The following is a 27,180-nucleotide window of genomic DNA, read 5'->3' on the forward strand; positions in this document are numbered from 1 at the left end:
TACTATTGTAGTAAGCAGCACCTAAAGCCAACATTAAAATGACCTGAATTCTGCAAGTAAAATTACATACAATAAAAGAGGGCATATTACTCTTTACTCAAGAATTGCAAAGATGAAACAAGGTCTCTGAATATCAGTTTTTCCTTCCATCTCGTGTTATGGTTGCTATATTACATAGGAGGGTTTGGATCTGCAGTAATATGAATTGTAATAATAACATTATAATGTTTCGTCAGCGAAAAGATAGCATAGCAGTTGCGCCACTACTCCAACGCTCAAACTGTTACCCAGCAAAGCATAACTGCAGGAACAAAACGAAGATTGTTTTCAGAAGTTGTCAACGGAAGTCAATTGAGCTTTCCCCTATTTGACACTCCGTGCCTAATCTAAATACCTTTTTTCCCATGTTAGATAAATTACAAAAGTAGAAACATACCGTTGACGAAGACTAACATGTGGCGGAAATTTGAAATCCTCCGGAAACGAATGCAAATTGGCAACCTAGAGGCGGTGTTAAAAAGAGCACACTTTGAGGAAACAGTGATAGAAACAATAACTCCCATCATGTGAGCCAAGAACTATACCAGACTACCGGTATCAGAATCGCTAACAAAAGAATCATGTGTACCTCCCTTGGTGTGAAATATCTCAGAGAAAGATCCTGTAATGAAGATATTTGATCTTTAACCATACCTTGCATAGTGTTCAGACAACAAGGTAATATGAATGTACATTATGACACTTAAATTGAGGATAATGGTATAAATCAACAAAGAAATATGAGTTAAACCATGGTAAACTTCAATGGACTTGTCGATGAGGAGCATGAGCAAATGATCTACTTAGTATTTCAAAATCACTAACATAAGCTCGGGTTTGGATTTCACACAATCTCTACCTATATGCATATGTCAATGCACATGCATGCACGACCACAGATACGGTATAAAGGAAAGGTATATAAACAAATATAGATTTTATGGATGTACAAATTGTAGGACAAAATGGTTAGATATCACAAAATAATTGCAGTGTATGATTTTAATAACCGTGTTCCATTCCTTGAGAAGCTTTCTCATCTTAACCAACAACCAAATAAAGTCTGTGAGACACAAGCTGGGATTCAGGATAAACTGAAGACAGTTTTATGGATGCTTCTGGTAAGTGATTGGAAAGGGCTCTTGTGTTTCTAGTGATTAATAAACTGCAGACTCAAGCTGAAGTTAGAGTTGGTTTATGATTATTTTTTTACTATGAAGAGTGATTGGTTATGTGTAGACGAAAATATTATAGAAGTCAATTGGTTTCTGATGCACACCTACCGGGACAGTTGCCAAAAGGGAACCCGTGCCTTTCACGTATCGAAAATAACTTTTTGTGAAACAACAACAGCGCCGTGATTCTGGGAAAACAATATCTGCAATCATTTTAAGGTATTGTTTGAACGCTAAAGATGATAAATATAAGAAAATAAATGTGCTGACAAAAAACTATAAAGAAGCCAAGGGAAAAAAGGATACCCATGGCACTCCCCCATCTTTCTATCAGGGCTGATGGAACATAATACTGTTTCAAATGATTGTTGAAGGGCCTCTTTCCTTCTTTAGATTCCTCCGCATCGGAAACACAATTCTTCAAATCCAGAAAATCTTCTATCGGACGACAATTTTCGAGCAATTTTTCCCAGTATCCATTTAACTCCACTCCTTCGCTAGTCACCATGTTTTCATCAGACCACAGTACAGGGCCTGGTGCCCCAAGGTAACTATTGACTTGGGCTTTACGGAAAGACAGAGGTTTCCTTTTAGCCTGAAGTTTGATTGCATAAATGGTTTGCAACTACATATTAGCAAAAGAATTTGAATAACAAAGCAGCAAAATTTAGTAAATTGTTAATTTCAACCCAGTTAGCCTCAATCAATATCAGTCCTAGGGCATAACATAGAATTTTCAATCCTTTATATAATGGTTGATCTTATGTACAAGCCCGGCGATACCAACGAGTTCTGCAAAACTTAAAATATGTTAAAGTGTGTGGTGTGTGACAGTGGGAATCTGCAAGCAAGAGATAAAGTGGGCACCCCGTGAATAGATGGTAAAAAAATAGTAAAGTAAAGTTTCGACCTGTTTTGACATTTCAATATCATGCATGGAGCAACTACAAACCATAAATTAACGTGATATGTTCAAAGACCTAGAGATATGTACATGCAAGTAGATCTGTCCATGCTAGGTAGAACATAAAAAATAAATTATAAGCGCAGAAAGAGAGATACCAGGCAAAAATATCGTGGCCGAGAATATGGGACACCAAACTGCAAAGGGCTTAGAATAAATTCTTGTGTGTTAAAAGAAATATCTCTCAGCATAGAAATCATCTTTTCATGTGTATCAGAAGTCTGCAACAAACAGCGAAACAGGATAGATGCACAACTGTTTGGAGAAATGGTAAGAAGATGAGAAATAAACAGCTAAAACTTGATGCCCCAATGCCTTTCCATTCAGTACTTAGGTTTAGTGAGATCCACGGTTATATAAAAATGCTTCACAAGAAACGAAAATCTGGAAAAAAAAAAAAAAAAAAAANAACTGATTTTATGGAGAATAAATGTGATTAACCCAAACCGAGAAGTAAATGGAGCATAAACAAACCTCAAACCCGACTACATTCTCCACAAAGAGCATCAGTGGAGGCCGTGAAGTTTGCGGGATGAGTTGAAGAATTTTCAAAAAAGAAGAAGCTCTAGCATCACCTGACCCTTTCTGGAGACCTTAAAATATAGAAATTTTAAGAAAGAAACAGCAATCGACCAGGAAAACTACAATTCCATTTTCCAAAAGTTAAAAAACAAAACATAACGGTAAGGAAAAAGAAAAGAGGGAAAGCAATCCATCACCTTGTCGTGTGTAAGGTTGGCAAGGGGGGGATAAAAGCCACACTTCTGCGTCATAAGAGTCAAGATCAGCAGCACTCAAGGTCTGAATGTTACCCTATCATCATAAATGAATGTAGAGGTATTAATTATAAGATTGGCAAAACATTGGTACTGAAATCATAAAACAACCACAACCTGTTGTGTGTATACATATGCATGATTATATTTTATAAAAAAAAACGCGAAAATTTAAAAAGTATAAGTGAAGGATAAGACATCATCCTAACTAATGTAACAAAGACGCAGATTAACAACCCAATTTGACGCCTTCTCTCAACATTAATAATTACATAGATACTGTTCCAGCTAATACTGATAGTTATCCTACTGATAAGAAGTAAATGGGATTTCTTTGAAACTACATCCCGACTAATCAATATTCTCCAATAGTTACAAAAACTCCATCCAACTCAAAACTTCATTAATATCCATAAATTAAGTCATACAAACTTCAGAGACAACAAAAATCAGAAGATCCCTCACAGATTAGATCAATTAACAAAGCACAGGGTGCGTGCAACTGAGACAATAAATAAAATAAATTAAAAGTGAAACCTGGTGGGGACGGTGGCCAAAATTTTGCTCATATACATCATTCGCTGTGTCGTTAATGTCAAACGCTTCCACCACTTCCGCGTTCACTCCCGCCTTCATCAATGAATATCTCTATGGGAATCATTCACAAAAAGGTCCCGTAGTTACACGAAAATCCCACACGTAATCCGCAGGAATAGCTAAAAAATGAAAATGTTTTACCATGCCACCAATGCCACTGTAGAATTCCAGAACCCGCCATAATTTATCCTCTCCCTTTTCCATTCTCAATCAATCTTACAGCAACTACCTCTCTCCACTGTGTACAAATTTCAACCTTGAAGCCAATTGACAGTTTAGCTCGTCTTAAAGTATAAATTGTATTTTTATTGGGCCTGGGCCGACCAAATTGTCTAGATTTGGGCCTTCATTCTGAACTTTCAATCATCAATTTGGAGCTCCACCAATTCATAACCCGAATTCTATTACAGACACGACTGGCACAACCCTAATGATTTTTTTAAAAAATATATTTTTGGATAAAGGATTGTTATAACTGGATGTTAAACACCATTGAAGCATTCTAAACTTTTATATGTACACACGAACATGTCTTTTATGAGAAGGTCTCACAAATCTTTATCTGTGAGACGGGTCAACCCTACCGATATTCACAATAAAAAGTAATACTCTTAGCATAAAAAATAATACATTTTCATGGATGACCCAAATAAGATATCCGTCTCACAAAATACGATCCGTGAGACCGTCTCACACAAATTTTTGCCTATACACACATGGGGACATGACTTGCACAACCCTAATGATTTTATTTTATTGTTTTTGTCAATTTTAGTTAATTTTTTGACGTGGTGTTGATGTGACACTTATGTTGTGTCAACGTGGCTCCGATATGACGTTAATATCTAAATATTACATAATCATTTTCGATTAAAAAAGATTAAAATTGTCAAAATTAAAAAAATTTATATTTATAACTAAAATTGAACAATATAAAATACTAAAATGGCCAAGATAGACCATATATATCAAAATGATAGTTTTCCTTGATTTATTTTGAGTGGCACTGGCGGACAATTCAAGCTTTGCCACGACCTTGTTTCCTCAGAAATTCCGACATTGTAGTAATCGAAGTCGTTCTGTTCAAAGAAACAATGCATGTATGTATCTACCCTCTTCAAAAACCATTCAACTCCAGCACTGCAATCAATACGTGTAAACCATGGGAAGTCGAGTGCGCGAGGCCATCGTGGAGTGCCTCAAAGAAGTTCGATCCGATCAAGAACATGAAACCCAAGTGGCACTCCAAACACTGGTGGCCATCACAAGAGTGAGCCCGCAGAATCGGAACCTGCTCTCGCAAACAGATGGTGCCGTTGCAGCACTAGTTAACCTCTCCAAATCCCCATCCCCCGCGTCTGTTCAGATTCTTGCGCTTTCCATTCTGTTTAATCTGTCGCTGAATCCCAACTTGAAGAACTCACTCGCAGATATCGATAACATTACTCATCTCAACACCGTGATCCTGTCGTCCTCAGAAGAATCCGTGAAATTAGCAGCTTCTTTGCTTTGCAGTTTGGCCATGTTGGACAAAAATAAAGCTAAGTTCGGTGTTGCTGGAACCATGCAGGTTAGTAACCCAGATTATACGGTGTTGCTGGAACCATGCAGGTTAGTAACCAAGATTATACGAGTCAGGACCCTGAATTTACCAAAGCATAAATATTGATTCTTATGTAATATAGATCAAGAAGTGCATTTTGAGTTGTAAAAACGAAATCTAGCTGAAAAAAATTAAGGATCATGAGGTATTATAAGGCTAGCTATATATTGTGCGCATATCTGCATATTATTCAGTACAAAATAAAACTGATTCAATTCTCTGTCAATTACCAAGAATCCTGCTTTACTCAGGTGCTCGTGAAGGCAATCTCAGACACGCGAAGCCCCGCAGCACACTATCTTCTCAGCTCCCTGGCGGAGCTGGTACAGTTCCATGGCAACTGCACTCTGGCTGTGCGGTCGGGGGCGATACCAGTGCTTCTGGCGTTGGCGGAGAGTGCCGACGGCGAGGATCTCTCCGGTACTTCACTGACCATTCTCGGGCTGCTAGCACGCTTCCAGGAAGGGCTGAATGAGTTGAAGAAGACAGATGGGATAGTAGCCCGGATGGTGGGAGTGTTGACACAGCTTCGCATGCAGAGTAAAGAGGGGGCATGCGAGATTCTTCTACAGTTATTTGATGAGACTGAAGTGTGCATGAAGGAAGCCATGCGACTGCCGGAATTCACGTCGGTGGTGGCGGATATCTCTGTGAGGGGCTCGGGCAAGACCAGGGAGAAGGCCGGGTTGCTCATGAAGAAGATGATGGATCCCAACTTGTATTGACAAGTGTGAGCTGGGTCACATGAGATGGTGTTTAAACGAAAAAAGAATCCTTTTTTATATATAATTTTTACCAAAACTTTGATCATAATCCAATCTTACAAATAAAAAAAATCTCATAAAAAATTTCATCAAAAATACACAAAAAATACAGCCGCAACTTCCACAGGTCTGATGAACAAACAAAGAAATCTGCAACATTTTATGAACAAGTAAAGCGTACACCAGAAATCTTTTTGTGTGTTCAGAAACTCAAGCTCTGATCACCAGCTCGTAAACATTAGAATTATTATCACCAGAAACACGTTTCATCATTTCAAAACTCTTTCGACTACCAAGAAAATCAATCCGCTTGAACTCCACATAACCAACTTCAGCCGCTGCCTTGCTGCAGTAAGCAGCTCGAAGCCTGTCAGCATGTCTGGAGTCTGTGTGGATCGCAACCTCGATTTCCTCGGCCGACATATTCTCCTGAGTACAATTACATATAGTCTACTGATATTGTTAGTCCACCTCTAGATTGAAAGAAAAAGGATATACTGACCTGGTAAAATGAGTAGATATGATCCAAAACTTGCTGACATGTAAAGCCTTTATTACTGAAAAATGTCCTTGAACATGGTCCCATCTCCGAAAATCGATCGACAGGGAACAGTATGGTAAGGAAATGGCTTTTGAATATCAACTCAGATTTCTGACTGCAAATTCCAAGCAAGCAAACTTCAAGAACTCAAAACGCATAATAACAGAGAGCACAAGTTCAGAACATTAGAAAACCTTTCTGTGAGTGGTCTGGATAAGTTCACAAATAAAGTATCTGATTCCTTTACATCTGGCTTCGCATCAAAGAACGCTGATCCCTGGTCTTCAATGACATCGACACTTAAAGAGTCTGTAAAGATACAAGCTTTTGATGTTGGATCAGAAATTGACCAACTTATGGAATCCAAAAGCCTGCTCGGTGTGATTGGACGTATTGGAGTTTGACACGTCTGAATTTGCAATAAAATAAAGCATGCCATCAAATCTGAGAGCAAAAGACTGAAACAAATATTTGAATAAACAAATATACCTGCATTCGACGATTCCTATGACTTCTGACCCCAGCTTTAGCCAGGTTCGCCATCGCTTGCCGTTCTTCATGGCTGACTTTAATAGCAGAAGTAGGAACATTTCCAGGGACCATTACCCTCTTAATTTCCTGCAGATGATCCAAAGTGATGGTGAAATTTAAAAATTTCGTATTTGTTTCATTTTGTTACACATGTCACACATTGATATATTAAACTAATAAAGAGTAAACTCAACGATAGACAAACTTTTTGGCATGGTACCCCTCTTAAGTTTATAAATTAATATTGGTGCTCTCGTTGAGAGTCGAAAGAGGCCATCGGAAAAGGTGATTGAAAGTGGGCCGCCGCAGACGTTAGCTTCTTAAGGAGTAATATTGTCTAACATTGATATATTAAATTAATAAAGAGTGCTTTATAAACTCAAGAAGTTACATCAACCGATAGAAAAGCCTTTTGGGATGGTACAACTATTGGGTTTATAAAGTAACACGTTTGCACAAAATAAATGGGAAGGAAGTCAAGGAACTACCAAATGAATACATTTTTTAATCATCATTTGTTATTACATAGAAAAATCACTTTAAACGAAAAAGGAGAATAAGGGGGAGGAGGGTTTTTTCTGTGGCTGGACACAGAATACGGGTATTAAAAAGTGGCGCCAAACTGCTATACAATTTAAAGGACTTGGAGTTGCAATGTCAATCAACAATAAATTTTTGTATAGTAATAGATGGTCGGTCCTGTATAAGGAAAAGTGAACGGAAAAGGCCATGTACCTCGTTGGAAACACCATCCTGAAATCTGTCAAGCATAACTCCAGAGAACCTGGCTAAATCGGCAGATACGTGAACGAGTCTCTGTAAACATTTCTCTTGTGCAGACTTCAGAACCCATAGTGGCTAAGGCAAGAGAAAAAATACTTAGAATGTGGCATAGATTTGAAAAACGAAAAAATTTCCGGAAACGAAATACGGAATCACGAGCATATATTCATGCAAAGTCGAGAAATTTTAAACTATGACAAAGTATACATCTGGGTAGAAGCACCTACTGTAACAAGATAACTAGAGTGCCCCAGATATTTTCGACCCGATGTTCCTTCACATACTACATGGCTCGCTTTGCTGCCAACAAACCATTGACTTAATAAACTAGCTCCTTGTGCAGAAATAACCTCGGTGACCTGTGAATGAATGCATTATAGTTAATTTTCTTCAATAATGAGATCATTTAAATCAGAGAAGTGAAGTTCAATAAGGACATGCATCAAATGATCTCTTATAAGCATCATATGAAAAGAAGCCGAGATTCAATGACTTAAAATTTAAAGACCACTGACTTGGTAATTTTTTAGGAAAGGTGAAGTCATATCTACAACCATCAATAAGATATTCGGAAAGTTATTTGATTTCTCGAAGAAAATCCAAGTTTACCTTGGAACGAAGTTCAGCAGGGACTTCCATGTCGATGTAAAACGTTTGACCGGACCAGAATGAAGGATCAGTTCGTCTTTTACTCTCACCTTCTGGATACCGTGATAGGGGACATTGAATCGTGTCAAGTTGTGTGGTATGCTTAAGCAAACCGTCTCGAAGACAAGAATTCTCAGCTCCAGCATTCTGATCGAGCCGCTTCGAATCATCAGTTTGGGCACCAGTACCTCCAACATTATTTATGCTATAGAGAGATTCATTCAGCCTAACTGAAATGAACCCAACGATAAAAACACAACGTTGACAATAGAATTCGGTTCCACAAATGCAGAAAAATGTAAATACTCAACATGAAACAGCAATCGTTACCATTCCTTTTGATGCTGTCCACAAACCAGCTGAGTGTGACCAGGAATAAACCATTTGTCGACCCATGTTTTATGGCATGTTCAAATTTATGTCCACGCAAGCTGTGATGATTGTTAAGTGCTAACAAGCAACTGATTGAGTATCAAATACCACCTCTCACTATCCACCATTTCAACTATTCACGCAAATAAAATGAAATCTGGACAAAAAAGGATATCTGAACCACCAAATGAGTGCATCGAGGATGAAGATGGGGACTGTATTGACCTCCCAATCTCTCTGTTGCTTCCTTCACCTGTTTCCTTGTTTCTGTAGTTGATATCATATAAACATGATTAGTAAAACCAACTGCAGCATCAGTGGCATCCTCTCCATAAACTAATTTTAGCAGGAAACGTTAATAATTCAAGAAGATTCTCCGTTCAGTAAACAGCAAAATTATTCCCAAGATTCCAACTTAGCAAAGTAAAGCTTCAGTTTCACAGCATCACATTTATGAATATTAACAGAGTCATGATGATTCAAATGCTAATTTCCTGGTCAGCATCTAATCTTCGACACCTTGGTCTATTCGTTTACAATTCCAGTTACTCAAGTTCAGTCGAATGGTACGCAAAATCCATCCAGAATAAAACACAGTACGAACATTATAGTAAAAAAACAAAATAAGTAGCAATAAATCTTTCCACCTTTAGAGAGCCCGGTTACGCAGATGACAAGGCCGGATAAAGGTCCGTCGGAATCCACTGGAGTTCCCAAAGTAATAGAGGCAGTTGAAGCAGGAGACATGGACTCCAACGGAGAGGAGTTAATGCCCCTGAACGAGGAAGAAAAATCAAAAAATCTCCTTGAACACCCCTTCCCGTTTATCAACTCCACTCTTCCTCCCCGTCCCCAAATACCACCACCCATATTTAGAACAGCTTCAACCAAATTCGGAATAAAATGCAATACAAGGGGACTACTTGTCTGAAAATTAAGATATTTCGCAAAACAAAGAGGCCGGGTCTCTTCAGGGAAAAAAAAAGTTGAAAGTCGTATACATGCAAGAGAACAGAATATACCGCCGCAGTGCTTATTATTTGAAACACCGAAAATACAGAAGCATAAATGGTGTCCTTTATATGCTTTTTTGGAACAAAAAGTGGTCAATGGAGCATTATAAGCAGAGAGAATACATGGATTTTGAAATTTTCATTAAAAATCAAATCTTTTGTCATAAACTGAGAAGAAAGGCAGAGAATGAAGCAAAAGAACCCATAAATTTTTCCAAAATCAATTTTTTTTTCAAACATCAATCGGGAATAATGGGCGGGCAATGTAAAGCTAGAGTAAAATTGAAGAAGAATCTTCATAGTAACTTTTTCTGAATTGTACTTTTGCTTTACAGAGAGTTTAAATAAAGTGAATATCGGCGTGAATCATCAACTTACTTTAATTTCTCTTTATTTATCTTCGCTCTATGTTTTCCGGGGCAGGATGACGCTTGACGACGCCAGAGCCCTTTGCCGGCGACTTTGGCGACTTGTATTTGCTTTTGAATTCAATGGGCGTCCGTTATTTTCCTTTCTGCCCTTTCATTTTATTAGTTCGCATTTTTTGAATTGAACTGTTAATAAATGGTCATTATACGCTAAAAAATATTTTGATAACTAAATATGTATATCTATGTTATTATTATTAATTAAAGTTAAAATATTTATAGAAACTAATTTTTATGTGTTAGTGAAACTTTTTTGGAATTTCAAATATATCATTTTTACCATCTAACTTCATAGTTAAAATTTCTCTTTTTGTTTTATTTCAACTCCAACAATTTTAATTTCAAAAATTGATAACTTTTAATTTAAATTTTAAAAAAAAAATATTTATCTTCATTATTGCCCTGAATGCTTGTGCATTACGTGTCAAAATTCAACAAAATAATTAAAGCTGAAAAGCACAAGGCATTTGAGTTTGAAGTGACAATTAGTCCTCAGATTAACTCACTTCTTTTATTGTGCCAAAATTCCATAGCTGACTAAAGTAGCTGCTATATTTAGCACTTGGATCCTTCCAACTATCGTACATTAGTATTAGCATTGCTATTATAGTAACGAGTGACATGAATCAGAAATATGGTTCTAATTAGATTAGAATTTTAAATTCTAAAATTTTTATTATTTTAAATTGATTTATCTGAGCTAATATCATATTATTCTAAAATTATACAAAATTTAGATATAATTTTTTTTAACAAAATTGGACCACCCATATGCATGTGGCTGTGCCACTGATCTTAACCGATTCTATTTTTTTCATCTTGTCTTTATTCATTGCATAAATAGTTTGTTTCTTAATTTTGCCTTTTATCTTGACTTGGTTAATTGTTTTTGGGATTTTTCAACACATAGCAATCAATTAAAGTCTATTATCTGATAATTTATTTGATTAACGAGATTTACAGATTATGAGTTAATTCGAGAGTTTACTCGATACACATCGAAAAATAACTTTATGGATTTTCGTATAATAAAAAAATACCAGTTATCTGACCACTCAGACATAGTCCTCCAATCATTTTCAAAAGTGTTGCATTTTATTGGACTACAACCCATCACAAAATTACAAAGTGATGTGCGTAACGTGGACATGCAAACAGTGACTTAGTGCAAAGAAGATTGATTGTACTGAACAAGAAAATTGACATTTTTTTAGAAGTTCAATGGAACGACGTTTACCGGTTAAACATCACGTACTATCCTCCAAATCGATAAAGACTATTGCACTGAATGCGCTATCTCCAACAGAACCGCTCAAATACGGCTACCGCATTATCTCCAAACGAATATTTGTAGTTGAATGTACATCATACAATGTGGGAGAAAGAAACAAAGGCAATCCCCAAACGAATATTTGTAATTTATTGTACATCATACAATGTGGGGGAAAGAAACAAAGGCAATCGTGTCAGGTGCACACTCAATCATATGCTTATGCCCTATTCATATCCAAGTCTCATAGAGAATATACATAAACAAATATACGATGCAAACGAATCAAGTTATTCGGAGCTCGGTGTAAAAAACATCGTTTGTTAATCTTATCGAACCGAACTCGAGCTTAAGAATATTCGGTTCATAATATCGCGAGCTTGAGCTCTGTTGGTTTGTTGAGATATTTTATTGGATACTGAATGTAGCATCGGAAAGCAGCATATTTTGTCCAACATTGAGATTGTATTGAAAAAGAAGATATGAAATTGCTATTAAATGAGAAAAATAATTCTTAAATTTTCATGTATTAGTTGTCATTTTGGCTAAGAATACTAAAAAAGATTGAAAATAAGTTTGTTTAACGACATTGAAAAATGATCAAATGTTATGTTTTTCATTAACTTTTAATATTTATAACAGAATTTTTAAATATTCAAATAAAAGCATATGATATATCATATTCGTCTAAAATATATAGATTTTTTTTTTGTTTTTTTAAACATATGAGTATTTTATTTTTGCGATGCACATATTGTTATTTTATGTAAATAAAAGCATATGATATACAATTTCCGGCCTGAATGTGTATAGAGTTGCTTGTTATTTAAACATATTAAAAATGTTATTGAACGATTTTTTTTAATTTTATTCTTATTAAATAATTCAAGAAATAATTATATGCATTTCAAGACTTAGTAAAATAGAAAAACATATATTAATAAAAATAAGAAAAAATGATGCTAAACATAAATCTGACCTATATATTTAGTAAAATCGAAAAACAAAATATAGCACGTACTTCTGAGTTCTGAGACTTGTATGAAAGGGAAAATTTTATTTATTTATTATTTCAATATTTGTGAGTTATTTTTGGCAAGAACGTTATACATTCCAAGAAATAGTGAATCCCCTAATTTCCCTCCATTCTATTGTCTAGTCGAATTTGAAAACAAGCAACACGTTCCTCTCAATCTTTGCAGATGGCGCCGCCCAATCCCAACACAAAGGCCAGGATCATTTTCCTTGGAATGTTTGGATCTGCAACAGGAAAATATGCAATGGCTTACATTAAATGAACAAGAGAGCCATATTCATGTTGTGCCCATGTGGACCATTGCCAGTTTCAAACGGATGAAGCATATGTCTAACCAGTACATGGTAAATAGATTTCCTTAATATGTCAAGCTCATGGATGGATCACATAAATTTTATTTGTTCTCGAAGTAAGACATAACTGTGTTGGTTTCACAGCTTGACATCAAATTTTCGTCTTTGTAATTTAATTTATGCATGGCTAGTTCATTCAATTTCTGACAGGGTCGATATAGTCTGATAGTTGCCAATGCCTTCTCCCCCACTGGCTGGTCATTTGGAAAAGGAAAGAAGTCTACCGGGAAAATGTGGCAGCAGGGCACCATTATAAGGTGAACTAATTTACCAACATTATAAAATATTTATGTAAAAGAGTTTATTTTTCCGTTAACATAGTAAAATTTTGCCTAGCAAACACCAATTGGTGCCATGCCACTTATCAGTTCACTGAAGTTACGTTGCATTAGGTCTAGCTCGAGTTTTTGTACATATGGATTTATTGTTTTAAGTAGTAACTGAAGCTTGAACTTCGATTGTTTTACTACATTTCCTTCAGGTACGAGGTACCATACAGTGAACATAGCAGCTTCACAGAGCTGAGGGAGTTTGTTAAGCTAATTTCTCCACTGGACATAATCCCTAGTGTCAATAATCATGATCGAGATTCTCATAATTCGATGATATCTCATCTCTTAGCTTAGGCCGTAAATGTCTTTCATGTTTATTAATGAGGTACAATGCTAGTTGTATTCACATGTTTTTACTTTCTTAATGAATCGCAATATTGGTTGTATGTGCATGTTTTCGACTTTCTTAAAAGTGAAATGAATAGCATATGGTGTTTGTGCATTCATGAACCGATGTCAAAAATCGATAACACAATGTTATGGTTGGTTTTACAATGAGCAATTTTGTATAATTTGAGTTTATGAAATACAGGGAAAGTTCAAATATGTACAAATCTTGTCAAATTAGGTTCACGCATTCCACAGTCCCATGTGTGTCCTGCGGCTGCTACAATATATCTTTATCCGTGTTTAACAATAGTTTGTTTGTATTACTTCTAGATACGTGACCTATGGCTAAAGTCTAAAATGTACCGCAAGATATGAAAGGATATTAGTTCTTGTTTTCAACAAACTCAAATCACACCAAAAGCACCTCACAACTTAGTTACTTTCTCGAATAAAACACCAAAAGCTACTATAAATTGTACACTGCCATTCAAATCCCCAACTCCAAGCAAGATTTATTCACTGATACCCTCTTCATAAAAATACAAAAAATCATGAACAAAATAATGATCAATCCCTCAATGATTTTCCCAATTCTTTTACTTGTCACCCTCACAATTTCTATGGCCTCAGCAACCGAGCATGCTATACACCCTCACAACAGGAAAGAAATATATCTCCAGAAGCTGGAAGCACGTGATGCAATCACCCTTAGCATTCGGGAGCTCCAAGAAATTACAAAATTTGTAAACTTGATTCCCAGACTAAAAAACAAGCAGATGCTCAATTCCCAAACTTTGAACCTTCTGTTCAATGTGGATGGCCTGGTTTTCAAGATGGGAGACTTGAAATCCATTCTGCACAGGGTGCCGCACCTGAGGGGTGACCGCCTGATGTTCGAGGCGTACACGCTGAGGAGAAAGATGTCTCACATTGTTAGTTTGGGGAAGATTTGCAGCAAATCGCTTGGAAATAATGTGGATCTCATTGTACTGTCGATGCTTAATAGAAAGTTTGAGGATCTCGCTATGGTTGTTGAGTATGCCGTATGTCGTGTTTTGGAGCTTGAAACAGGACACTTTTGAAGCTAAGCAATAGGCTCGAAAATATGTAAATTTTGGTAAGTTATTAATATGAGCTTGGCAATAAGCTCTTGATACATACATCTCTTGTATGTTATATATATGCGAAGTATAGTCTGCCAATGGGGTAGGACTCCCCTAGTATCTAATTCAGAGCCAATATTAATTAAATATGCTGAAGAATTCATATGTAGCGGATCATAAATAAAATATATAATGAAAGATTTCATAATTTTTTTGCTAAATCATACAAATACTGCAAAGAAGTGAATAAAATAAAACAAAAGAAAAAGTTGGGCCTTTTAAGTGTCAATTCTTCTTCTCAGATGTCAGCTTCTATCCTAGGCTCAAAAGAGAAAGCACAAACAAACTCTCTGGTTTTATCATCTTCTGTGTAGCACTGTGGCAATTCAATCCATTCGTTTCTGACCAAATTGCACATAACATAACTACATACTTCTGCAGAATACAAACACACTAACATCTCATCGCCAGCTCCACTGCAATTTATATCCACTTTCTTGCCATAAAATTTATGCGAACTTGCTGGTGGCATTGCTGCAATCTGCTGCCAAGCATGCATATTTTCATCCCATTTCCATACCCGAAGACTCGCGCTTTCGAAGAATTCCGAAAGCAAAACAACATACATCTGCCCCCCACACTCAACAATATCAATTGAGAATTCTGAAAAAACAGGCAGTAGTCTCGGGTACTCGAAGAATAACTTGTGGGTAAGGTTGCAGGACACCACCGTGCCGGAGGAGCTAAGGAAATACAAAATTTCGTCTCCATTTTCAACTGTGAGTGCCGCTGAGTACTGCCTAAATGGGCTCCTCTGCATATCTGCGGACACTACGTTACCACTGGTCAAGAAATACTGCGAATGATCATCGTTTTTTTCTGCTTGAACAGAGTTGTTGATCTTTTGGTTGAGGGAAATTTCCTCTTCCCATAGATCAGTATACGAGTTGTACATCTTGAACGATAGATTTGGGAGTTGGTCCAAGATTAAAACAAGCTTGAATCTTTCGGAATTCGCCGCCATCGAAATGGAAAGAATTGGTTGCTGAGAAATTGAATTTAGCGCCGGGAGGAGGCGGGTTGATCCGGTGACAGGGTTGCTGACAGTAAAATCACCATTTGTGGAGTGGAAACAAATCAACCCACCTGATGCAGCAACGGGTATGGAATTGCTGCAAGTTTCTTGATTCTTTTTCGGGTGGACCAGAGGCAAGGGATTCAATTTTTTCCAGTTCTTTTCGGCAGAATCGAAGACCACTGGATGCTGGCTAAGGTGGGGATCAGAATCCACCATGAAAAACCATGGATCACGAAAAGGAACTTGAGAACAAGCGAGCCTGAAAGTGGCAGAATCCGCCACTGATTTCCATTTCTTGCACACTGAAGTCAGGCGTAAAAAAGTAGATGTAGGCAGCCATGAAAGAACTCTTTCAAGAAGATCTTGATTGAGTTCTTGAAGCAAAGATCTTGAATCCTCGCAGATTTCAAGAAACTTTCTCTTCTGTTTTTCTCTCAGAACAAGACCCTCCCCAATCTCCATTTCATGAAAGAAAGAAACAAAAAAACGGGCGTAGCACGATCAAAGAATAGGAGTATTCTTGATTAGGCCTGTGGGCCGTGGGGGTGGCTTATGTCGAGGAAGTTCCGTGGGAAGCTCAGATTGAGCTCATTTTATACCCAAGGATTCATGGGTTGACAAAGAGTAAAGCAAAAGATTGCATTTTGACAAAAGATTTGTTTAAGAATGAGGCACGGGTGGGTGGGATGTTGTGGGAAAAAGAAAAAGCTGAAAAGGTTATGTTAAGACAGATTTAAAAGAATTAAATAAATAACAGAGAATTTAATTCTCACTAGGAAAAAGAGAAGTTCTTAGTGTTATCACGGCGCCGATGGGGTTTCCATTGGTGACTTTTGGTGACAAAAGTGAGTAACAAAGGGACCCTATTATCACCTTTTTTTAGCTTCTGATTTTAGGTCCATCGACGTTTGGATATCAAGAAAGAAGGATTAGTTTTCACATTTGATGGCAAATGAGACTAATTTGAACGCTCAAGTTTGGACCTTGTCGTCTATTTTTATTGAGTTGAGATTGAGATTTTAGGTACAAGTGTGAAAGGGGTGGAAGTGGCTGAGCATCCCAAAGTCTACCAAACAAACAAACAAACATATGTTGACATTTTGCTTGCAATGACTTGAGAGGAATCTATCCCTCGTGTATACAATTTTCTTTTCTTCTTCCCTTTGAGTATTTTAATATTGTCATTCTTGAAGTCAATGCAGAATCCAAAGCAATTGACTTTTGTTTCCAGACATGGGTTTTTTTGGTAGAAAGTAGGCAAAATTGGCTTTGGATGCGTGATTATAATGATTAATAAATCAGAGAAAAGCCATGGATTACGGCTTTTGGTGCTTTCTCGTGTGCTGTACAGTGGTCTCGTCAAATGATGTGTTTGTCTGTGTAGGGGTGGGGGCTGATATAGTTGAGGTCTAATCTCGTGATAGTTGACGAATTGTAATACATTTTTTTATTAAAAAAAACTAAATAAACCGAATTGAATTTAAAATCGTTTATTTTGTTTTGCATTCCGAGTTAATCGATTTTTTGGTAAAAAAATTGTAATTTAAAAAACAATAAATATTTAATATAAAATTTTAATTTTTATTAATAAATTGGTTTACATAATCTAGATTTTTTATTTAAAAAGATATTAAATCAAATTGTTTAATATATGATGATGCTAAAAATATTTAGAAATGACAAAAATAATAAAATTTAGAATATTAATAAAAAAAATAGTTTTAACAAAATTAAGGGCGAACAAAACTTCTGTTAAATGAAAATAAGCAGTGGAATCGATTAAATTAGTTTGATTTTAAATGTTTGAATTCCATTGATTTCCCCGTTAGTTTCGTTTAAATAATTTTTTGTTTATCCTTAAGTTCTATCATAAACTTAATATATTCACGTTAGATAAGCTAAAAACGACGACGATTTTTTTGGTAAAGAAAATAATAACCGGATCCATTTAAAATATAAACGGGTCAACATTCAGCCCAATAAGGGCCTTTTTTTTTTCCCCATCAAGAAAAGCTTGATAGATCTAATGGCCACTTTGGATCAGTTAACTATTTTTTGATACATCTTATTTTCTCTTTGGACAACGCTGTTAGCAGATCTCACCGAACAATGTCCTAAAAGGCTAAAACTACAAATGTACTTTGGTGAGATGTAGTTGTTGAGGGAGGGAGGGTGGAGGAAGAGGAAAAGATAATATAGATGGTGATTTAGCTTTTTCTAAGAAAGGTGGCGGAGGAGGAGGAAATATACTATAGACGGAAGTGCCTTTTTCACAGAGGATGGGTGTGGAAGGGGGCCAGATGATTGGTTTCTGGAATAAGAATTGGACATGTGGAAGATTCGGGCAAAAATAACCTGTGAGTGGTCAATACAGGGAGTAGAAGCCATCTTTGAGCAGCAAGATGGAGAAAATGATTGTCCACTGGAAGACAAAGATGTAGTGTATGCAGTACAAGGTGGGGGATGAGGTGGTGGATGAGGCATTGGCAACTGCAGTCCAATGTGACCTGACATTTTACAGTCAAAGCAAATTTCTATGGTTGGCAGTACTGGAACAGATAAGTGAGGCTTGGATTGAGAAGGCTGTGGTGGAGTTGGAGGTGGTGGTACTGATTCCAATGTTTGTAGTGGCGGAGACTCTTGTCTTAATTGAAGAAGCAATGATGATGATGGTAGATTAGACTGAATACCTGACGATTTTGAGTGATGCATTTGACAAGTAGCAGGTAATGAAGGTGAAGATAGAGATGGAGGTGAAACTGGTGGCACTTCTAATTATTTTAAACATATTTAAAATAAAAAACTGGAAAGCCTATATCGAAGGGAGCATTTCATTAAACGCCACCGAATTACATCATAATAAACTTCATTAAAAAATTAGGGAGAAAATGTGAAATGTTCCCTACACAATGACATTACAAAGATGCAATATTTATTCCAAAAACCTCTTCAATTCCTAACTATGTAAGAAGGCTTCATAAATCATTTGAAGATTGTATTATGCTACAAATAACCTTTACTCGAGACGACGAAGAAGGTATTCAACTTCAACATATTTTGTCAATGGCATCACCCATTCTTCATATAACTGAGAAACGACTGAGGGATTAACCTTGTACTTGCCATTAGTGTCGTTTTCTTGGAGATCCACATCTTGACCGAATATCATTGCCTTTTTTGCCACCCTTTTCTTGATCGCCTTTTCCACACTTGGAAAAGTTAATAACTCCATTAAAGCTTCTCTGTTCTGCTAGAATTCAAGTTACATATGATTGGATACTGCTTCTTCTTCTTGGGGGTTTATAATTTTGAGATATAAGTGAATTGTGTTTTTACCTTAGCATGTACAGCTGGTGTATAGTCTGCGGGGGCATCTCTGAATTTAACCTCGGCTACAAACTTTCCCAAGTGAATCCTTCTTGAAAGTGCCTATAAAATATGAACATTGCGACATGAGAAATCGTAGAAAGATTAGCAAGTTTCAGATGATCTTGCACCAGACTAGTCTTTAACTTTGAACTCTGCTCTTATCTTACCATCCAATATTCATGTTGTGGGTAAAAAATTGTTTACGCATATATTTTTTTTACCTGCAAACAATCTAAATCACTGACTGCAGTGGCGGCATAGTTGCCATCATCTCCCTCACTAGTAATCAAAGGAAGCAATTTTTTGAGGTAAAAATGTGAGATTTTGTCATTTACGTTGATGGAAGCTCCCGCAGGATGCAAGATCTGAAAAACAATGCATTAGTGTAAAAGAAAACATATGAATCGATACAGAATACTGGTAAAATTGCTCAAATAATCTCAAGACTTCAGTTAGTCATCAATCATTACCTGCGTAGAAGAGTTGAGACTTCGCAGCAAAGGAGCTGGTAACTTATCTGGGAAAAAGGCGTTCTCTTCTGGAGATGTGTAACGACCAGCCTGAGAACAAACCAGAGGAAAGTTTTACTCGTAAACTTCACACAATAATAAAACATTATTCATTTGGGCTTCTAATTCAAAATCTACTGGATTCATTTTCATATACAAAAATATTGAGACCAACACCCCAGTAGTCCTAGATATACACTTTTTATGTTGTATGACCATCAAAGACATTGGCAAAATGTCTATTAACATGATTCTTCTTTTTAAATCTTACAAAAACACCATGTTCTTCGGTCAGTTTGGCCGCAGAGGAATGAAAGCGAACCGACCAAACTAATCCTAAGAGCTAATTTTTGCCATCACTGAGATGGGCTTCCTTCGAGTATCACTCCGCCACGCACTTGAAAGACAAAACGAGGAAAAAAATACTGATGTAACACGCTTGTGCAGAGAAAATGGGCAACACTGCGAGGCAATGGTTTTTAATTTTCTTTTCTTTGTTTTTGAACCAGATGCACCATATGATAAGACACCTGCCACAACCACAACACACTTGCTCAAAGCAAGCGACCAACCTTGCACGGTTGATCAAAATCAAAGTAAAATTTCTAACTACAAAATTCCTATTTATAGCTTTATATATATTCTTAGCTTGCTTTGTGGAAAAACTTTATTTAATAAAAATCCAACCATAATTATTGAAGGCATAACGCATACTAAGGTGCAACACATGTACTCTGGATCCTATGGCTCTTGGCACAAATCAAAGCACGCACGTTGAAGTTGAACCACGCTGAGAAATGGTATTATCAAATTTTGATGTAAGAAGAAATTGTACGATATGGCATAAACATAAACTTTGCAAACCATAAAAAAAATTCAAGCAAACATAAATGACTATTATATTGGGTAGGACTTGAAACTAAAAAAAGTACACAATCCTTTCATTCAAGGTACATTCAAGTTGCCTTGGCCTAAAGAAGCCAAAGTTGACCACAAATCATGGACCAATCTTCCAAAAATTTGAGCTTGGCATATTTCAAGATAACTACAAATGATGGTTCAAACTCTGCACCAGGGCCAAAAACTCATCAACCAAGCCATATGAATTACAAAAATTAATACATCCCAATTATTCTTGAAGAAACATAAATAAATAAATATATTATATATAATTTTGTTATGATACCCAATATCCATCAACTATATTAACATCAATGATCAACTATATTAACATCAATTATGTGACATTCATTAATTAGATATACAATTTTGATATAGGTAGACACGGTTGGTGGACAACGTAACATAAATAAACAAATATATATAAAGAGACACACACAGAGATGACTTATTCTTCTTTATATTATTATTCAAATGAGCATTTTGAACCAACAACTGATTTTTACAAGAATCAATTTAAGAATTCAAAACATTCATATTGTCACTATCGAAAAAATAATAAACTACTGGGTTAGTTAGTCAGCATTTTGTTGGCACATACTAACAAAATTCACACATTTTATGACCATAACCCAGATCAGTTCCTTTAAAATTGGAAATTAAAAAAGAAATGAAAAGGGAAAGAAGAAGAGTATACCTTGGCCTGAAGAGCATCGGATTCTTTGAGAAAGAAATCAAACAAAGAATCCGATGACTCGGGAACACACTTTTCCTCGTACAAGGCCAGATTTCTGGGATATTTCGCTCTCTCAATCAGATAGAAGATAATGGTGTCTTCTTGGCGAACCAAGCTCTTTCTCAAATAATCAAGATTCAACAGCTCATCAATTCTGGTGCTTTGCGCCATTTTAAAGACTACAGCAATCAATATGAACGTTAACACTGCGCTATTGAAGCTCCGAAACATCAAATAAAAGAAGGCCGAAAGATGGGTGTCGATGAAATTATGAAAGATTGGATAATGATTGCAAAATGTAGAGGGGGAAATATGGGATTTTGAAGTGGGGGATGGCGTTGAAGTTTCGCCAATAAAAAGGAAACGAGTGGGTGGGTGAAGGGTTAGACTTCGTGAGGAAACCTTCTTTCCCTTGTGTTTTACATTAAATGCTGGTACCTTATGGTGGCCGGTAAACCTTTTTGTTTTTGCTCTTTAATTAATGTACACAGTATTCAACGGTTTTAAAAAATGTTTATCAAATTATAATGTCAGCATATAAGGTAAACTTTTTTGACCTTTGCCTGTTCGATAAAGTACGTAATCTAATTTACAAATAATCAATTCAACTTTTAATTAGTTTTTCCATATCTTTGGTATGAAAATATTTCGACAGAACAAAATTGGCAGAATCTTCTTCAGTACAGAGACGGTATGAAAAACCAACAAAAAAAGCCAGCAATAGAAGACGATACCTCTGATTTTCCTTGTGGATATCGTGCAAAACATACTCTCAAGACTGCCTGTCAAGTCTCTTCTCCGATTCAGAACCGGCTGCAGATCATGGAGCGCCACAATCAAGTATTCGGGATTCGCCAATTGATTCACTTTTAACCAATCAAAAACGTCCAACTCCCAATGTTTCTTTTGACAGCTTCATCTTTTGATGGAAGATATAGATTGATCAAGTCTGAAGGCCAGGGATTTGAGGTGCAATCGGCAGTTCAATTTCCATCGAAAGAATTCGAGTCTGCCAACCTTTTATACTGCTGTGAATGAATCGTTTTATTTAAGGGCTCTTTTAGCCCAACTTGCCAGAAGTATGCGTTACTGAACCCATTCACAAGAAATAATTACTCGACCCTTTCTTGCCCCTCCGTCCATGGCCGTTGTTCCGTAAGTCATGGACTTTGCTTTGATAAATATGAAGATGATTATAAAGTTATAGTTGTTTTAGGAGGCTGCAAATACTTGGTTTATTCCACTAAAAACGACAGTGGAGCGGAGAGACAAAGAGAAATTAGAGGATACTTAAACCTACGAGGGACTTATGCCGAAGGAGTTGTATATTGGATTATGTACCTGGCTGGATCATTTCATAGCATAATATATTTCGATATATCCTAAAGATAACTTGTTAAAGAAAATAGAGAATCCCGAAAAGAAGCTTCTGATTTTAAGTCCATCGACGTTTAGATATCAAGAAAGAAGGATCAGTTTTCACATTTAATTTGATGGAAAATGAGACTAATTGAACGCTCAAGTTTGGACCTTGTCGTCTATTTTTATTGAGTTGAGATTTTAGGTACAAGTGTGAAAGGGGTGGGGGTGGCTGAGCATTCCAAACAAACAAACAAACAAACATATGCTGACATTTTGCTTGCAATGACTTCAGAGGAATCTATCCTTCGTGTATACAATTTTCTTTCGACTTTCCTTCTTCTCTTTGAGTATTTTAATAAAAACAAAAAAATAAATCATTTATTTTTATTAATATCATAACAATCTTTATGAGTTAAAGAATAATTTTTATATTGTGTTAATATACTGTAATATATAATAAATATAGATAATAAAAATGACTTTTTGTTTATATTTGACCCAAAAAAAATAAATTTATATAGTAAAAAAATTATCAAGAAACACATGAATAATAATAAAAATTTATATTGGACAAAAAAAATTAATTTTTTGTGATGTGAGGAAAAAACACACGAATAATAAATTTATGTTATGTCAACTTACAGTATTATATGATAATTTGTTTTTTCAAAATTATGGATGTTTGAAAAAAAATGGACCAAATAACTCTACATTTGCATATAAAACTAATGTGATCGACTCTTTAAAGTTTGATTTCATAAAATTTCACTTGTCTTCTAGCATCGTTATATTTTTATATATGTATAATCAGATACTATCTTTAAACTTATGGCAAATTATTTATTTTATTGGGTAAAGCTAATTTGCAATGGACAATTCAATCACATGTATGAAGTGAAGGAATAAATATCGGGACCATATTCACCAACATATTATCTATCTATGTAAATCTACCATTGATGCAAACGTCACGTTCAATCCCAATTCGATTATGATTTGCTCATTATAGTCTGATTGGGGAAGGGGAAGCTCACGTGAAAGTTATATCGAAAAATCTTCAAATTTTTGTTGCACGAAAAATACAAGGTTTAGTATTGATAGATTGTTAGTCTCTTTATCAAACATAATAATTGATATAAACTCAAATATTTAAACCAACTCAATCCACCAAAAACCGTTTCATATGTCAAATGATCAAATTCGATAAGCCGATCAAGAACCAGTTGGACTGGTATTGAACTTGTCAAAACCGATCAAAAATCGATTGGACCGATTCTCAATTCTTTTAGATTTTTTTTGTAATATGTATAATATATTTATAAGTATAAAATTTATATTATTATTTATATGATACAATGATGTTTTAATCCGACCGTCCCAGTGAACAATTAATTTTAAGACATATCAATTCGATCTTCCGTCGTATTATAAAAACAATGATAAAAACAATGTTTCAACTTTGGCATTAAAAGCCCACCAACTTTTGGATTTTGCTTTAGATTGATTAGATGCCACAATAAATACTAATATGGAGAAATGCTAAAAAAATTTGAACCCTGTCTCTCTCAACCCGTGAACTGCAATACTGCATGCACTCTGATCAATCACCAAACCATTTCCCGATTCTCTCTCTGCACTAATGGAAAGTGGGAACTAATATTTAATTTTCGATCCATTTCATTCAACTCTTGATTCAGCCACAGTTTTTTTTTCGCTATATAAGAGCACAATGGCTTCAGTCAAGTTTCAGATTGTCCCAAAATGATGGATGATGGCACAGTCGCGGCGGACATGGATCAGCGATGCAGAAAGAGAAGAGTTCGGAGTTGCCGGAGTTTCGCTTCTTGTATTTCACCTCGATTGATTTTGTCTCGATGGTTGAATGGAGGAAATTCCAGGGGTGATAAAAATGAAATGGGGAAAATTTGGGAAATGCCGAAGATCGGGGAAAATTTTGGCGTTAACAGGAGGCGGGTGAACGGTTCGATGGATTTTGGACGGTCACCTCCTTCTTTTGCACCCAAAAGTTCAGGTGATTTCAGTTTAAACGACTAGACCTTTTTTATTTATTGATATTCACATTGAAACTAGTATGCGGTGTACTCTTTCATGTTTCGAAATAATTTTGATACGATCAAACAGTTTTTATTCGTTAAATAATTTAATTTTCTGATCATTATACAACTTTAATCATGTTCACTGCTTCACAGTTGTTTTGCATCGTGAAATTTCTGTACTCTGACCACTATTACACTTCAATTTGTAATTCATTGAAATGCGCCACTCAAATTCGGAGGAGAATCTACCTTTTTAAATAAGATCACCATCTCATTTGGTATTCAAAAAGATGTCATTCACTTGAATATATAGAGCAAATGAAATAATTTTTTAACAGAAAAAATGCATTTAAGATAGGACGAGTTAGAACTAGCTATCTAGAGTTGCTTGCTTGCAGTCTAATTTTGACAAGAGTGACTGTTAAGTGAACTCGAAAAGCCAAAGTCCAAACTCACGCACAGAGCTGTTGTTATTTTTCAGTTTCTTCAAATATTTCATTTGCGTACATTTTTTAAATGATTAGACATAGAGATTTTCCTCCCAGTCCACATACCCTGGGTCCTTCTTTGCGAAAAGAACAGCCAATTAATCATTGTTGAGTGGAAATCAGTACTAAATATTTTCATTTGATTACACAGAAGAAATTGGGAAAGAGGCATCTTTCAATCTTGGAGTTGGATTTGGTCTTATGTTTCTGATTGCTGCTAGTAGAAATGAGCTGAACAAAATGGTGAATTTGCACAGACAAATGCAGATTTTGTTTCAAAGTTTCAGAACTGAATTTCAAAATAATCAAGAAAAGGAGCATTGCTCTGATTTTATGATGGCTTCATCTTTCCCTAACCTTAGTGATATCCAGGAAATATCATACGTTGAAAAAACCGTTTGTAGTCAGTACTTATCTTCCCACAATTTTGAAAGCCCCAAAGTAAATTTCAGCAGTGGTCAACATATACGAGAAAATAGTAGAGGAATGGATCAAATTGGAGACGAACTTGAGGCTGAATTAGATCGTATGCAACTCCAGGTCGACACAGAAGTCCCTTCAAAATACTCAAAGCTTCAGCATTCAGAGGTATGCATTTAATTGTTCACAAGATAACATGTACAGGTACAAACATTAAGAGGTATTCCTTTAATTTAGACCAAGTATGAATGTTCATGAGATCATATTTTGCAGTCCCACGTTGACTTGAAGAACTTGTGTGTTATTGACATTTGAGAGGATACATTTGATAAACCAGTCTTTTAGGCTTGCCTCTTTTGATGGGCTTGAAATTTTTTGGTGTTTTTGTTGATACTCCACATTGAAATGGGCTATCAGATAAAGACTACTATTGTTTGCTATGTCATACTTTACTCCTTGATTTGGCCTAAAACAACGCCTTTGATAATGTGGCCAATGTTTAAGTTGGATTAAGATGCTCAAGCTAAATATTTTTATAGAGTAAGCTTGCCAGATTATATTTTAGTTTATTAATTTTTTCGATCATCCTTTCTTATTTGTTGGTTCAAGCCTAAAGATAACTATATGTTGGAATCCATGACGAGGGGGTGGGCGATAACCCTCCTCCCATATAAACTGTTGATTTGAGTGTAATTTCACTAGCTAAGTCTTCAGTGTGTTAGTTTCGTCTCTTAAGTAGGAATCGTGGCTCCATCACTACATGGAATCATTCCATTTTCTTGCTTTCATGATAAAGCTACCAATCGTCAAAATATTTGAAGTTGTGATATGTTGTAACAGAGAAATGTAGAGGATAGTGCACCTGAAATGAGCCTCACCTCAAGCTTTGAAGACATTGGCAAGCAGCCTTATCAATTGATGATGTGCAATCAAGATCAATTCTGCGGCATCGATCCATTCGAACTTGAGAGAAGATTGCATCAAGTGTTGGAAGCAAGGCAACAAGAAGAGATAACTGAGCTTAGTCACCAGCTTGAGCTTAAAGAAGCTGAGCTTTCTTGGTGGAAGGACACCGTGAGGCTCATTTCTCAGCATGCAGAAGAGCCTGTCTATGGGACTGAATCAGAACATTGAATTTAATACAATATTCAACCACAAAATCTATTTTGATGTAAATTTTACACCAAAATAGTGTGATTTCTGCACTAAATACAACATCCATCTCCAATCAATTTACTTCAAATATTTCACCAAAAAGAATATTATCGAAATATTCTTTTTATTTTACATATATTAATTATTTTCTTTTATTTAATATATTTTTAATTATGAATTGTAGTGTTATATTAATTTTTTGCATTTGTATTAAATTATATTATTTATAAATCATAAATGAAATTATTCTTTAATTATTAATAATTAACATAAATAAATAAATATTTTAAAAATCAATAGTTATTATTCTTTAATTTTTATGATTAAATATCCAATTATTAAAATAATAAAATAAATGTTATACTATTATTTAAATAATATTTATAATATTTAATACAAATATTTATAATAAAAAAAACAAAAAAAAAATTATAAAAAAAAAAAATAG

General features: G+C 35.6%; 6 protein-coding genes and 1 long non-coding RNA gene across 15 annotated transcripts; 3 read left to right on the forward strand and 4 right to left on the reverse strand.

The window, feature by feature from the left end:
• Nucleotides 1-198: 198 nt before the first annotated feature.
• On the reverse strand, nucleotides 199-3,819 carry LOC140968316 (tRNA (cytosine(38)-C(5))-methyltransferase 2). Of its 7 annotated transcripts, none has more exons than XM_073429243.1 (10): nucleotides 3,693-3,819; nucleotides 3,492-3,602; nucleotides 2,898-2,942; nucleotides 2,653-2,763; nucleotides 2,277-2,399; nucleotides 1,521-1,809; nucleotides 1,322-1,417; nucleotides 629-693; nucleotides 437-501; nucleotides 199-301 (listed from the first exon to the last, which is right to left on the reverse strand). In XM_073429243.1, the coding sequence occupies exons 1-10, from the start codon at nucleotides 3,753-3,755 to the stop codon at nucleotides 220-222; spliced, it is 1,050 nt and encodes a 349-aa protein (XP_073285344.1). In that variant the 5' UTR covers nucleotides 3,756-3,819; the 3' UTR covers nucleotides 199-219. The 7 variants fall into 7 exon arrangements, 5 of the variants coding, with proteins under 5 accessions (XP_073285344.1, XP_073285342.1, XP_073285343.1 ...); XM_073429241.1 differs by having other exon boundaries at nucleotides 1,322-1,402; nucleotides 2,653-2,771; nucleotides 2,898-2,991; XM_073429242.1 differs by having other exon boundaries at nucleotides 629-661; nucleotides 1,323-1,417; nucleotides 2,653-2,771; nucleotides 2,898-2,991.
• Nucleotides 3,820-4,536: 717 nt separating this feature from the next.
• Nucleotides 4,537-5,882, forward strand: LOC140968296 (U-box domain-containing protein 8-like). The gene is made up of 2 exons (XM_073429209.1): nucleotides 4,537-5,121; nucleotides 5,406-5,882. Exons 1-2 carry the CDS (start codon nucleotides 4,714-4,716, stop codon nucleotides 5,877-5,879), a joined length of 882 nt encoding a protein of 293 aa, XP_073285310.1. The 5' UTR covers nucleotides 4,537-4,713; the 3' UTR covers nucleotides 5,880-5,882.
• A 222-nt stretch (nucleotides 5,883-6,104) lies between these two features.
• Nucleotides 6,105-10,343, reverse strand: LOC140968295 (uncharacterized). Of its 2 annotated transcripts, none has more exons than XM_073429208.1 (11): nucleotides 10,185-10,343; nucleotides 9,441-9,568; nucleotides 8,968-9,060; nucleotides 8,752-8,853; nucleotides 8,383-8,651; nucleotides 8,001-8,132; nucleotides 7,726-7,848; nucleotides 6,949-7,077; nucleotides 6,654-6,868; nucleotides 6,421-6,574; nucleotides 6,105-6,347 (listed from the first exon to the last, which is right to left on the reverse strand). In XM_073429208.1, the coding sequence occupies exons 2-11, from the start codon at nucleotides 9,538-9,540 to the stop codon at nucleotides 6,129-6,131; spliced, it is 1,536 nt and encodes a 511-aa protein (XP_073285309.1). In that variant the 5' UTR covers nucleotides 9,541-9,568; nucleotides 10,185-10,343; the 3' UTR covers nucleotides 6,105-6,128. The 2 variants fall into 2 exon arrangements, with proteins under 2 accessions (XP_073285309.1, XP_073285307.1); XM_073429206.1 differs by having other exon boundaries at nucleotides 6,105-6,368.
• Nucleotides 10,344-12,748: 2,405 nt separating this feature from the next.
• Nucleotides 12,749-13,634, forward strand: LOC140968288 (uncharacterized). The gene is made up of 3 exons (XR_012173747.1): nucleotides 12,749-12,884; nucleotides 13,044-13,150; nucleotides 13,375-13,634. It is a non-coding gene; the product is annotated as an uncharacterized lncRNA (long non-coding RNA).
• Nucleotides 13,635-14,823: 1,189 nt separating this feature from the next.
• LOC140968282 (F-box only protein 13-like) lies at nucleotides 14,824-16,661 on the reverse strand. Its single transcript, XM_073429195.1, has one exon. It carries the CDS (start codon nucleotides 16,196-16,198, stop codon nucleotides 14,957-14,959), a length of 1,242 nt encoding a protein of 413 aa, XP_073285296.1. The 5' UTR covers nucleotides 16,199-16,661; the 3' UTR covers nucleotides 14,824-14,956.
• Nucleotides 16,662-18,585: 1,924 nt separating this feature from the next.
• Nucleotides 18,586-22,584, reverse strand: LOC140968278 (chorismate mutase 2-like). 2 transcript variants are annotated; one of them, XM_073429186.1, is made up of 6 exons: nucleotides 21,985-22,584; nucleotides 21,212-21,429; nucleotides 19,576-19,665; nucleotides 19,327-19,470; nucleotides 19,073-19,165; nucleotides 18,586-18,983 (listed from the first exon to the last, which is right to left on the reverse strand). In XM_073429186.1, exons 1-6 carry the CDS (start codon nucleotides 22,016-22,018, stop codon nucleotides 18,753-18,755), a joined length of 810 nt encoding a protein of 269 aa, XP_073285287.1. In that variant the 5' UTR covers nucleotides 22,019-22,584; the 3' UTR covers nucleotides 18,586-18,752. The 2 variants fall into 2 exon arrangements, with proteins under 2 accessions (XP_073285287.1, XP_073285286.1); XM_073429185.1 differs by lacking the exon at nucleotides 21,985-22,584 and having other exon boundaries at nucleotides 21,212-21,643.
• Nucleotides 22,585-24,119: 1,535 nt separating this feature from the next.
• Nucleotides 24,120-26,835, forward strand: LOC140968271 (protein POLAR LOCALIZATION DURING ASYMMETRIC DIVISION AND REDISTRIBUTION-like). The gene is made up of 3 exons (XM_073429179.1): nucleotides 24,120-24,644; nucleotides 25,309-25,745; nucleotides 26,418-26,835. The coding sequence occupies exons 1-3, from the start codon at nucleotides 24,374-24,376 to the stop codon at nucleotides 26,709-26,711; spliced, it is 1,002 nt and encodes a 333-aa protein (XP_073285280.1). The 5' UTR covers nucleotides 24,120-24,373; the 3' UTR covers nucleotides 26,712-26,835.
• Nucleotides 26,836-27,180: the final 345 nt, after the last annotated feature.

The sequence above is a fragment of the Primulina huaijiensis genome, unplaced genomic scaffold (assembly GCF_012295235.1).
Source record: "Primulina huaijiensis isolate GDHJ02 unplaced genomic scaffold, ASM1229523v2 scaffold3501, whole genome shotgun sequence".
Classification (NCBI taxonomy): Eukaryota; Viridiplantae; Streptophyta; class Magnoliopsida; order Lamiales; family Gesneriaceae; genus Primulina; species Primulina huaijiensis.